Genomic DNA, 13,523 nt, shown 5'->3' on the forward strand with positions numbered 1-13,523 from the left:
ATTATTATGTAATAGGTTGTATACCCTACCATATTTAAATAATAAGAAATTATATTTACTATAAAATAATGTTCGAAACTATCTTGAAATATAAATATTTATTAGAAAAAAACTTTCTACAACATAAAATCTAAACAGTGTGTTTACTTAAAGTAGGTATTAAAAAAAGTATGTTTACTTCTATTCAGTCCTTTGGTTTGTAGGAACCTTCATAAAATCACATTATGACTTAAAACTATATAAAAATTACGTAATAATATAAGAAATAACAATGTTAAACTTTGGTTAATAAGTAACTGAAACTTTTGTACTTAAAGAATAGTACTGTAAAAATTTGCATAATAACTAGGAATTAAATTTTTATTAATGAGATCGCGTAAGTCTTTTCTTTTATGTTCACCTAACTGTAGTCTTTGTGGGAATGCTTTGGTAAGCGTTATTTCTCCTGCGTTTGGCATTTTTTTTCGTTTATTTCTCACATTGACCATTGTAAATTCCTTTTGACTGTATGAAGTTTTATAATAGAATGCAAATGGTTCCATCTCACAAAATTTCAGAACCTTCACGTCGTTCAGTGGAACATTGTTTTTATGTTCATCTTCATTATAATTGTATCCCCAACTTTCTTGTAAAGCTTTCAAGTCGAAAAAAAAATCGTGTGTCAGCTCAATTACAGTGAATGGTTTACCATTTTTACGGGCATTTTTAATTAACGTAACATATTGATACGGTGCGTATATAGGTCCAGATTTTTTATTTCTTTTTATTTCCTTTTCTATAAGGCTGTGGACGTTATCTCCTTCATTTTGAGTGTGCCCTTTTATTAAAAATTTGTGAGTGATAGTATGGATACTAGCTAGATTAGTTACAGCGTAACAGTATAAACTTGTGATATACTTATTTTTATTTTGAGAATAGGTATTGTCCGAGTAAAATGTAATGTTCAGTTTTTTGTATGGGTTTTGCTCATTTAATCTTCGTAGGTAATCTAAAACACATGACCCAATCTCATTAGCGCCTCTTTTTCCTTGAACCTCATCCCAGAAATAACTGTACACATTTCCATACGCCCCTATCTCATTGTCTGTTTCTTCTCCATTTTTGTTTCGCTTTTTAACTGTCTCTGTTTTTTTAAGCAGTTCTACAATGGTGAAATTAAGACAATTAAGTTTGGATTTATAATAGAAGGACGAAATTTCTCCAGTAGGACACTGCATAACTGCTTGTAAATCGTACACCGCGCAAATATTTACCTCATTTATATTCTGACGGTCCACACGTTTTTCTTGTCGGCATAAGTTCTTTTCTGCAAGGTGATCTTCGTATTTCTTTTTAATTTCTATATTACGGTTCGGTGTAGCCAGTTCAAAATCTAAGCACAAGTCACATCTGTCTTTTTTTGGTTGAAAGAAACTAATATTAAATTCTTTGTTAAAAATATCATAATATAGCCAATACTCACAAGAAGATTTTCCTTGAATTTTTCGCATATTATCAAAATCCCTCCAAATGTCCATTATTGTTTTATCACCGCTGATGTACTCCCTGCTAGTATTTGCTCTTAAATAATGCGATTCTATTCTTGGGATTGAATCAATATGTTGTCTTATGCTTTCGATGAGTGTAGGATCTGTGGGTTTTCTTGACGCGTGCTTTCCTCTAATGTCTTTACTAATGAAACCTTGTGGATCTGTTTTCTTTTTTATAGTTCTGATTTGACGATCACAAATATCTAATGTATTTATAAAGAACGTTTTGCAGACACGAATCTTTAAATTATTTACTGTGAAATAGAATGCGTTATTAGGCAATCTTGGTTTATCTGCATTGGTATACTTGTATCTAGGTTTAATTTCCATCATACAAGATCTTATATAGGATCTCTGAAGCTCAATGTTTCCTATTGACCAATATGATTGAAACAATGTAGTCCTATCGGTATCGTTTATGTTTTCAGGACACTTTAGTCTACATTTACAAGGACCTTTAACAGATCGGGCAGGTATTTCCTTTTTAGTAGTACATGAAACATAAGCTTTACCAGAATTCCTCAATGTTTTAGCTACATTTTGCTTCCATTTTGATGGATTTCGCTGACGTTTTCTTGATTTTCTATTTGTTTCTGGATCACAATTAATATCATTACTTTCTTCAAAGGATGAAGGTGAAGAATTAGTGCTTGATGACCGAGATCTATGCACAGTAAATGTTGGGTCTGAGTCACTTAGATCCACGTCGCTTTCATTCGAGTTTATAGGAGATACACGATAATTCTTTTTAGCTCTCCATGTGACTTTCCCGGCAGACGAAGTGGAAGGTCCATTAATGACGGGATTTGACTTATTACTTTTGTCTGAAGAACTTGATGATGAGGTACTCGAACAAGATGAACTACTGGAGCTTGACGATGAAACGCGTGTTCTCTTGGATTGTTCTTTTTCTAATTCACCTGTCGTAATAATCTTCTTGGAAGTTAGTTCAGGCTCTAGTTCTATTCCACATTTATTCAGGACTTTTTTTCCGCTATGCTGAAGGAACGACTTTGGATCATTATATAGAATAGATCTATCAGGAGAATTTTCTATTACCGAAGGACTAGATGACATGATTTTTTCATTTTCAGGCGTACTCTGAAACACAAAAATTAAATCAAAATGCTATTCTAAGGAAACAAACCAAAATCCACGACTGGTCCAGGCATTCACGACTTTTAAATGTTATAACAAATACGTCTTAAATTAAGGGTGAGTTGCACCAGACAAATTTGACGATGACCTTAACCTGCGCACTGCCGTCGTTGGCTTTGTGTTTTTCTGTGCAGGTTTAAGGTACACAACATCAAAGTTGACTGATGTAACCAATTCTAAGAAGATGAATAATAGTGATGATTACTTAATCACTATTATTTATCTTCTTACTTCAGGAATATTTTGGTTACCTTCACCTGATCTACTTACCTCAGAAATATTTTGGTCCATTAAGTTTATAGTATCCGTCTCAGCCATTTCATAACGATTAGATGGTACAACATTTTCTTTATTGACATTATCCTGAAAATATTTTAAGATTCATAAAAATGCTTACATATAATTTAATAACATCGCAATATTTTCATATAAAAGGTATACCTACACTCAAAATATTATCATAGCGAATAATACATAATATTGAACTAAAATTACTTATTATCTTTACGTAATAGTTATGTATTAAAAGTCATTTCATTTAATCTTACCCGATGTACACCAATTTTTTCTAATATTAAATCTGCCCTCTTCTTCATTTTGTATTTTGAAACCTAAATCATAAAAAAACAATCAATATATTGCATGTTCAATGATACGAGCCGGCGACTTGAATTCGCCAAACAACATACCATATTTATGTTATAACAGACCCATTGCTAAAACAGTCACGGGAATTGCGATATATTTATTACAAGAGAGACGTATCTCTAAATACATTATAATATAAATAATTCTTTATAACACAATACAGACCAAATCGCTATTGGGTCTTCTTTTTGTATAATATGTTCAGTATTAGAGTGACTTAAAGACAAATACGTCAAAGTTAATATGAAAATTTTTGCTATAAAATAGACTCAACAAGCAATAGGTCTAGGTTATTTTAATAAAAAAAGTTTTTCCAACTTACCTAATGTTTAGCACTGCGCCGACGCAATCCAGATTAGGTCTTTACAGGAATAAACTAGCAGCGACCTGCTCGGAGCTCTCGCGGCGCACCACTGCTTACGTCACTCTCAAACCGAACGAACATTGGGCGAAACGGTGGTGTGAAAGAGACCGAAATATATGCGTAGCTCTTCGCACGCAAAAATAAGCCTATGTTTTATTATAGGTCGATAGACATGGTTGTTTTATGTCATTCTATGAGTAAAAGTCGAAAGCCCAAAATTTTGAGTTAGGTCCCTGTAATTCTAAAGGTGCGATATATATATTATAATCAGCACTCGGATCACAATCATAACCTGTTTTGATATACCTTTTGACTATGTACATTATGTACTTTTATATATTATTAGAAAGAAAAAAAATCATTGTAAGAAACAATAATGGTAAGCCGATCTGGCATGATAGGGACCAACACTGTTCAAATGAGTTTCTTTCGGCATTTCTTCTCAGCAGTGGTCGTTCCGAAATGCCAGTAGTTTGTAGCTTGTAAGAAATAACTATAAATATTGACGAGAAAAAGTGCCTGTGAAGGTCTAATTTCTGAATAAATGATTTGAATTTGAATTTGTGGCAAATTTCATCAAAATCGCTCCAGTAGTTTTTTCACACACATATTAACGTGACTTCGCACGAACCTTTTTTATTTAATGTTGTTAACGAATTTGGAGTTTGATGACACTTTGGATTACATGAGAATCTCCCATGAGGCAAGAATGAGGTCACTTATAGTAAGTAAACTTACATGCAACAATAGTAGCTAAATATAAAAAATCCATTATAATTCACTTCAATACTGATAAAACTTTAAAAAGTTGTCAAGAAGTTAAACGCAACAACATATTTTTATATTCCTACATTTTTATGAGAACTTAAGCTAACATAATATTGTTCTTGTAATATTGTTGATACCACTAAACCCAAACTTTATTCCCACGGCGAAAAAAGTTGAGATAAAACTCATATTGTTTTATCTGCTTGACCTAGGTCACATTTACCACATTCATGATGGTAAGCGTTCCTTTTTGGCCTTACGCTTCTATATTTGTGGTCTTTAAAATTTATTGATCGAGCGTGCAAACCGAGTGAGGTCTACAATTCGACTTGGGGCAAAAATACATTTTTTTTTGCATGTATGTATGTTTGTAACGCGATAACTTTCGAACCGTTGGTCTGATTTTGATATAATTTAAAAGGTATATAGTAACTGTCAATAGAATTTTTCAGTCCGTGGCGTCGCATCAAGATCGTTTAAAGTCGTTTTTGAAATATTTTCAATTTTGTAAAACCTCATCATTTCTTGTGTTCGCGAGATCTAAGTTCGCGGCGAACAACTAGTTTATTTAAAACTGATTACTCCTAGCATACTAGTGCCACCTCACATTTTTTAATGCTAGCCTGTTGATGTGTCCCACTGCTGGACAAAGGCCTCCCGTTTTACATTCTCACAATTTTATTAATTCATTTTATTTTTAACGGAAATTAAAAAAATATATATTTGCACAGGATTATGTCACATTTCATAAATAATTTTACAAATTACAATACAATTACCAATATTTCTCATAGACTTTAAGATTACAATGGAGTGCAAAAGGAAAAAGGCCGCCATCAAAGATTCAAAGATTGTCACTCAAACTTTACTTAGACTATGTGTCCAAACATCTCCGATAATCATCACTTCACGTGGTGTAGTATGTACTCAAAATAAAATGTATTTATTTAACTTAGGATGATATACATCATATATTGATGTAGAAAATGTACTTAAAAGTAACTTCCAAAGCGCAGGTGAAGAAGCGGCGCAGCAAACTTCACCGCAGCCTTTTCTACAAAGACGTCAATTGGCTAATTTAGGTCTTATATTTATATTACAACTAATAGGTCTAATGTATCGCATAAAAAATATATAAAACTAATTATATAAACATAAAATTATCGGGTTCGAATGAAAGGAGGCAACAAGAATAAAAGACTTTTTAACAAAACTCGTTATGGCGAAAGTTGGACATTCGTATCTTGAGTGAGTTTTTGAGAAAAGTTCTGATTACATAGACGAAGGTGACCCGAGAAAGTACCTTCGAGGTTATGGCCCCTTAAATTATTAAAATTTATACGATACTAGTGTCAGGGCGGAGCTGTTGGAATACTTTAGAAATTTTATCTAAATATATAATTTCGAGATGGAATTAGGCTCTAGGTGTAGATATTTGTGGCGTGGGGTCGCGCCCTAAAACCAAACCATATCCTCCCGCGTGGATATTGTACGAGGCATGTAAAGGGACACAAGCTTTAGTAACTGATAACCCACAATATCATTCCAAGAAGGGCTGACTTGTGTGACAGCAGTCGCTTGTACAGTCACAGCGGAGTCTTAAACACTTTATAGTTTATCATGGGATCTACAAAAATTATCTTAATTCCATAAAATTAATTTACAATATCATTATATTTTAAATCTATTAAATTAAATTAAATTATACATTAATGGATACTTTCTGCTTACTTACTTGAACCCTAGGACAATTAAAAAATGTGTGTGTAAAAATTTGTTCACTCAAGATAATTATGTGATTTTTTACTGATGATGTCAATGACCAGAGGTTTTCACACAACACTGACCGCTTTTTTCCAAAACCACCATTGAACTCAAAAATATAACTGAAATGAAAAAAAAAGGAACCGCAAATAGAAATATTTCTTTTTTTCCAGTGGAATGGGTTGTTGGCCGACATCTGCACCCTTCAACGGAAACATTCAAAGATGTCTTGAATATTCGCCTCAGATGGACGCCTATCACACTAACAAAAGTCACATTTCTATTAATTGAATGTTTCGAACAAATCGTGTTTAATTTGGTGTTTAATTTGAAGACATTTAATTGATTTCTGATTAATTTATATTCAATTTTCTACAGTTTCTCTATTTTAATAGAATATTACTGATATTACATTGTAATTTGAACCATAAATAACGCAATGATATTTTTATCATCACAGAGTCTTGACAATTGAAAGACAACAATATCGTTTCTAAGGACGGTTGACTTCAGGCAAGTTTATTTTTCACGCTGGTCCCGGACATCGCGGCACCACATCCCCTAATATTTGAGAGGTGAAAGATAAAAACAGCATTCCCAAAGAAATTTGTCGTCAAACTTGGCGATAGCTGCGTGAAATTCATCAAGTAGTTGTTACAGTACGGTGTAAATGCATCCAGACTCCGTGCAGCTTTCCGATGCAAAGTTGTATTGTTGCAAAGGCAGGATAGGAATTGTTGGAGACTTCCGTTCTTTGGTGCGCGAATCATATTTTCAATTTTGCGTCCCCACTTATAAATGTAAAGTGAAAATGTTGAATTTATTAAATATTTTGTTGAACTTGACGCGTTTTGGCTTCGCTCCAGAGATGGGTTTATGCCTGGGCGTAAACGGGGCGTAAACGGAGCGTAAAATATTTTTCCCGGCGCGGGCGTTAACGTCGTGACAATAGATCCACAATTAAGTATTAAATGTTTATCTAAGGTTATTCTGGTGGGTTGTTTTCTGCTTTTATTCACATAATATCAGATTCACAAAATAGCACAGATTATATATATCCGAAATTGTACTCTTAAGCATTTCTAACAGTCTTTAAAAAAAAGAGTAGTATCTCAATTCGTCGTGATCTTTTGGTACGTCAATCACTAGATTTCAGTGCTTGGAGTTATAACATTGGAAAACGACTTTTCTTACTTTTCTTGCAAAATCGCGATGAGAGGTTTTTTATTATTATAATAACAGTTTAATTTCAAATTCAAACGTGCCTGGTCGGTACATTTGAATCATCATCATCAAGCATTCAAGAATTTCGTTCAAGAACTATTCTCTGTCATCGATTTTACCTCTTTACACGACCCTCCCTATGAATTATTGTTATGGCTATTGCAACGAAATCAAAGACGGAAGCTGGTTGTAGACATTATTGATTTTTTTTTTTTGGTTTATTCCCTCGTTTTATTGAGGAGGCAAAGAGTACTAGCCCATACAGCCAAGTCTTTTGTATTGAATATTTATATATAAATAAGAGTGGCTAATATCCACTGAAGAAGGCATAAGCCAAGTCTGAAGTGTACATCAAAAATTGAGGCCTAAAAGGCCTAGTCTTTAGTAATAAATCCAAATAAAACATAACCAAAAATATAAATATTTTTGTTTTAAGTCCAATCAAATTTCCATAAAAGTATTTGTTACAAATTCATATAAAGGTTTAAAGCATGCAGGATTGGATAAGAGTTCCTGAAGCGAGCGCGGGATTGCTTCAGAATAATTATAAATTTGTGTTAGGCGGTCGACTAACACAATTCTTTGCAAACAGAAATTGGAACATTCGTAAAACAAATGATGTAAAGTTTGATCTGCAATGTTGCAATAATTGCATATAGGAGAAGACAAAAGTTTAAGACGAAACAGATGAGAATTAAAACGACCATGGCCAAGACGAAGACGACAAACTATAGTATAGAACTTTCTACCAGCAAAATCTCTTCCTTTTACAAACCAAGGTCGACCTAATTTATTATTGATTCCCGCATACCATAAACCCTTGCAATTCAATTCCCAAGTCTCCTTCCATTGTTTGTCAAAAAGCTGTGATATATTTTGTTTTAATAAAGATAGAACATCTCCCGCTGGTAGTGAGCAAGATTTTAATTCAATGCAGTTACCATAACGCACTATAGTTTTGGCGAAATAATCTACACTTTCGTTACCCTTCACACCTATGTGTGATGGAGTCCATAGTAATATTATATCCTTATGATGATTCTGACAGAGATCATAGTACTTTTCTCTTATTTTATGTGTTATAAATGAGGTGGTAGAATCAAATTTTGGATTATTAAGCGAACTTAAAATACCCATATTATCAGTAATAATAATCCAATTATCATAGGAATGTTGAGAAATGTATTCGAGAGCTGAAAATATTCCAATTGACTCTGCCGTATAAATGGAAGCATTATTAGGGAGTCTACACCCATGACCCGTTTTGGCTTCTAAATCATAAATAGCCATTGAGACAGCTGACGTTGACGTATTCTTTGAACCGTCTGTATAAATTTGCTTGTAACCTCTGTATGATTCTAATTTGTTGTAAACATCCTCTTTAAATTCAAGAGATTTATCTATAACAATTTTAATAGGATAAAATTTGCTTTCGTAAGAACCTGAATAGCATGGCAGGATTACACTTTCATAAAGATTATTTTGAAGTTTGAATTCGACAGCTTCTTTAAGACATTCTGTTAAGTTTGAAGAAGAATTTACTAACTTAGGCATTAAGGGGTGACCTGTTGAAGAACAAATTTTGAGCAGAAATTTATAGTTAAGATAACGGAATCTTATGGCTAAAGGAGGTATGTTACATTCAACTTGCATTGAGATAATTGGCGTAGACATCATAGCACCCAAAATAATACGAAGACCTTTATTCTGAATTTTTTCCAGCTTATCTATACTTTTCTGATTAGCATAACAAAAATATGCATATTCGAAATGACTTCTAACTAGGGATTTATACAACATTAATAAAATTTTGGGGTCTGAACCCCAGTAAGTAGCAGATAATGTTTTAAGAATATTAAGAGCTCGAAGACTCCTGTTGGCTATAATATCAACATATTTATTAAAATTATTATTGTTTTGAAACATGACTCCCAGAAATTTTATTGACGAATCAGCAGGCAATAAATTACCCTCATACATTATACAAATATCCCTAACTTTAATAGATTTTTTTGAAAATACAACCACTTTACTTTTTTGATTGCTGATGCTCAGCTGGAGATAGGTGAAATATGAGTTCAACCCAGCCAGGGCTGAATTCATCTTTCTGTTTATGTCTGACATATTATCTCCTTTGCAATATACAGCCAGGTCATCAGCAAACTGTAAATTATTGACATCCAAACCTAGATTAATATTTAAGCGATGAATATACAATACAAACAGCAAAGGACTCAAGATTCCTCCTTGACTTACACCTTTATATGAATATCTTGGTCCTATAAGATTATTATTAAACTTCACATATAATTTCCGTTCATGAAGAAAATTAAAAATCCAATTTACAATTTTTTCAGGAAGTCCCAAGCTGATTAGAGTGGCAGAAAGAACATGCAAGTTAACATTATTAAAAGCACCAACTACATCAAAGAAGACACAAGCCAGAATTTTATTGTTTGATAAGGCCTCCTGAATGTCCAAATTCAAGTGACACAGACTTTCTCGAGCTGATCGACCACGGCGAAATCCAAATTGATTATAAGGCAATAAATGGTTACTCTCTACATAAAATTCAAGACGTTGTTTTAATAACTGTTCAAAAATTTTGCCAACACATGAGGTCAAAGTAATAGGACGATAAGAGTCTGGATCATTAGGAGCTTTATCTGGTTTTAGAATTGGAATAATACAATCCATTTTCCATTGTGAAGGAATTAAGGAGTTCTGCCATAGCAAATTTAAAATTGTTAAAAATGTTTGTTTATTAGAATCATTCAACAATTTCAACATTATGTAAGATAAATAATCTAGACCTGTTGAAGTATTTTTTCTAGAGTTAAGGGCTGATTGTAATTCTTGCATAGAAAAGTCCTTCAACAAATAAGAATTATTGGTTGTGTGAATAGAGGGAACAGTAAAATTATTTTCAACTGTATCTGGGGTGTATTTATGAAGAAAGTCAGTTACCCAATTGTATTCAGAAACAAAATTTGTGGAAGGAGAGTATGAATTGTTAATTTTTTTAATTTTCTTCCAAATTTCACTCATAGAAGATAAACGATTTAGTGAGGAACAGTATTGCAACCAACTGAATTGTCTTTCGCGTCTTAAAATAACTTTTTTAATAGCCTGAACACGTTTCAAATTAATAAAATTTTCTGTAGACGGACAAGTTTTAAATAAAATATAAGCTTTATGAACATTTTCAACTGCTTGAGAACAAATGTGATTCCACCATGGCAAAGATCTACGACTTGCATTGATGCTGGGTGCAACAGAATGTTTAGCTTTGGGAGCTGAAGCTTCAACAGTACTAGAAATTATAGAACAAAAACTATTATAAGAATTGATGGGATCCACATGATTAACATTGAAATTAGACAACAATAAATTGACCTGTGCTTCATAAGTCTTCCAATCAACCAATTTTAAATTAACATGTTTTAGCAAATTTGAAGAGTTATGAAGCATATTATTAGAATTTGGTCCTAGACACAACCTTGTTAATGTAGGTAAGTGATAACTTCCAAGTGGGTTGTCACAGACCTGCCAATCACACTGTAATACTAAACACGATGAAACCATGGTGAGATCAAGACCATTAGGTCTAGCAATATTTGAACCAATTGTAGTAGGCACATTGCTGTTTAAGAGAACCAAATTATTTTTATCTATAATATCTAGAATGTCCCTACCACGAGCATCAGTAGAATGACAACCCCAATATGGGTGATGAGCGTTAAAATCTCCTGAAAAAATAAAGGGTTTGGGTAAAGAAGAAATTAAATTATTCAATTTATTACTACAGAATCTAGGGGTGCTAATACTAGGACAATAAACACTAACTATGGTGACAGATTTACTATTTAATTGAAGAGAAATTGCCACAGTTTGTATTGAGTTATCAGATGCAATAGCAAAATTAGAGAAATGAAAAGAGTTATGAATTAAAATAGCTACCCCATTGTGGTCATTGCCAGAGTCATTTCTTACAACAGAGTAGCCTTTAATATTAAATTTGTGGTGTGGTCTTAACCACGTTTCTGATATAATAGCAACATGTATATTTTGATCATATAAAAATTTCTGGAAGTCAAGTCTATTACTTAATAAGCTTTGTGCATTCCATTGACAAATATTTATTATACCTGTGAATTTTCCGAACAAACTGAATTTGTCTTAAGTATATCCTTAAGAGTGTCTGCAATAGTTTTAGTATTTACAATAGTGTTATTATTGATTTTATTGTGTGTAATCACCTTTATGATTGCTTCAGTGATGAAGCTGAGCATTTTAGTGTCAGAGAGAACAAGTTTTTGGAATTCTTGTGAATTTTTTTTGGATTAGTAAGTGATGGAAAGGCGTTGTTTTTCAAGGTTTCAGAATAGGATTGTGGAATAATCTTGTTTTTATTTTCAATAATTTTTTGTTTTTTTACTGGACAAGTGCCTGAAATGGCTATATGATTGCCTTTGCAATGAATACAAACTGCATTCGCTAAAGAAACATTACAATTTTTGAAGCTATGGCCTTCAGTGCAGATAGAACAACGTTCTGCATTTTTACAAAATTTGGCAAGATGGCCATAACGTAGGCACCGGAAACATTGTTTAATCGGTGGAATATATGGCAGAACAGGTACACGCCACATTTTTAAATAAACATAATCAGGTAAAGACGCACAAGATGCAAACGTAATCGCCACGGTCTGAGTGGGTTGTAAGTTATAAGATTCGCCTTCTTTTACTTTACGCATTATTCTACGAACACAAATAATTTTTTTTGTTGTAGTAGAAAGAACTTTAAAGATTGTTTTGTTTGACAAGTCTGATGGAACATTAGTTATAACACCAGTTATTTCTGTAACCGCTGCCGGAATAGAAGCAGTGATGCGATGTTCTCTATGGAAAGTAGCATTGTCCAAGAATGAATTAGCCATGTTAGGATTATCGAATACAACCCCCATTCTATATTTGTTGACTTTTTTTAAATATTTTATCCCTTTTACAAAGCGAGTGAAACTATTACTTAAATACATCATATCTCTGGAACCTATTGGGACATTTTCATCCGAGCTAGCTATGAACACGACGTGCTCATGCCCTGGACTATCTTCAGGATATCTACGACTATAATCGGCGACCCTATATGGTTTGTATTTGTCCAGTGGCGACTCTGACGCGTCAGAGTATTCTGAGTCACTATCAGAGCTCTGGATTACCGAATTGGTTTCATATTCTTGCTCCTTCTTTTTCCTCTTCTTGCCGCCCATCGCTGGAAAGGTAAAAACTTACCCCGACCTCAGCAACACTTTATACAAAACAGACTATAGAAAATATATAAATAACGAAATTATATACAAAAGGAAAGGTATTTACAACAAGATTTACAAATATATACAGATTTTGCACAAATTTAAATTTTCCCAGAAAAAAAGACCGCCGTCGCTTCCAAATTCCCGCGCTTTTTTTTCTAGACATTATTGAGCTTGACACTCACAGTTAATAATATCGTCATAAAAATACAGAAACAAATGGCCAGTCTATGCCACAGCAATAAACCCAAATCAATCTATATTTCGAGATAAGACTCTCTCTACGTTAGATTAGTCTATAAATCATTAACATACGAACCTGGGTGTTTCGACCGCGGCCCTCTTAAGCTCTCAACCACGTAAGTATACATTCTGAAGCCAAAACATATAAATCGTCTAAAATGCTAACAACAACCTATAGATCATGGCCGACCCGGAAAGTTTTAATGAATTTATGCATTTAGTTGTATCTTACTAATTTAGCGCAGCGCGTTGCGGCTGTATCAGGTTAGGTTGTTAGTCAGTTGCTTGAATTATAGGCCACTAGCGAATCAGCTGACTTTGCTTAGCTTATACACATCCTGAGTGACCTTTCAGAGATGACGATCGACGACTGGCGATTCGACGATTCGACAATTCGACGATACGACGAGTCGACGATTCGACGATTCGACGATTCGACGATTCGACGATTCGACGATTCGACGATTCGACGATTCGACGATTCGACGATTCGACGATTCGACGATTCGAC

General features: G+C 33.5%; 1 protein-coding gene and 1 long non-coding RNA gene across 2 annotated transcripts; one reads left to right on the forward strand and one right to left on the reverse strand.

Moving 5' to 3' along the window:
* Window positions 1–436: 436 nt before the first annotated feature.
* LOC128673881 (uncharacterized) lies at window positions 437–3,547 on the reverse strand. Its single transcript, XM_053752035.1, has 5 exons — window positions 3,236–3,547; window positions 2,958–3,050; window positions 1,985–2,630; window positions 1,254–1,306; window positions 437–445 (listed from the first exon to the last, which is right to left on the reverse strand). Exons 1-5 carry the CDS (start codon window positions 3,281–3,283, stop codon window positions 437–439), a joined length of 849 nt encoding a protein of 282 aa, XP_053608010.1. The 5' UTR covers window positions 3,284–3,547.
* A 4,705-nt stretch (window positions 3,548–8,252) lies between these two features.
* On the forward strand, window positions 8,253–10,031 carry LOC135309818 (uncharacterized). The gene is made up of 2 exons (XR_010370040.1): window positions 8,253–9,086; window positions 9,813–10,031. It is a non-coding gene; the product is annotated as an uncharacterized LOC135309818 (long non-coding RNA).
* Window positions 10,032–13,523: the final 3,492 nt, after the last annotated feature.

The sequence above is a fragment of the Plodia interpunctella genome, chromosome 11, assembly GCF_027563975.2.
Source record: "Plodia interpunctella isolate USDA-ARS_2022_Savannah chromosome 11, ilPloInte3.2, whole genome shotgun sequence".
Lineage (NCBI taxonomy): Eukaryota > Metazoa > Arthropoda > Insecta > Lepidoptera > Pyralidae > Plodia > Plodia interpunctella.

What these genes read in the sequence shown, in the direction of transcription:
- LOC128673881 (XM_053752035.1), bottom strand. Translation starts at nt 3,283, where the DNA reads ATGAAGAAGAGGGCAGATTTAATATTAGAAAAAATTGGTGTACATCGG. An exon ending in AAAAAATTGGTGTACATCGG is followed by an intron (nt 3,051 to 3,235) that starts GTAAGATTAAAT and finishes AAATATTTTCAG; the next exon opens with GATAATGTCAATAAAGAAAA. An exon ending in TGGACCAAAATATTTCTGAG is followed by an intron (nt 2,631 to 2,957) that starts GTAAGTAGATCA and finishes TTTGTGTTTCAG; the next exon opens with AGTACGCCTGAAAATGAAAA.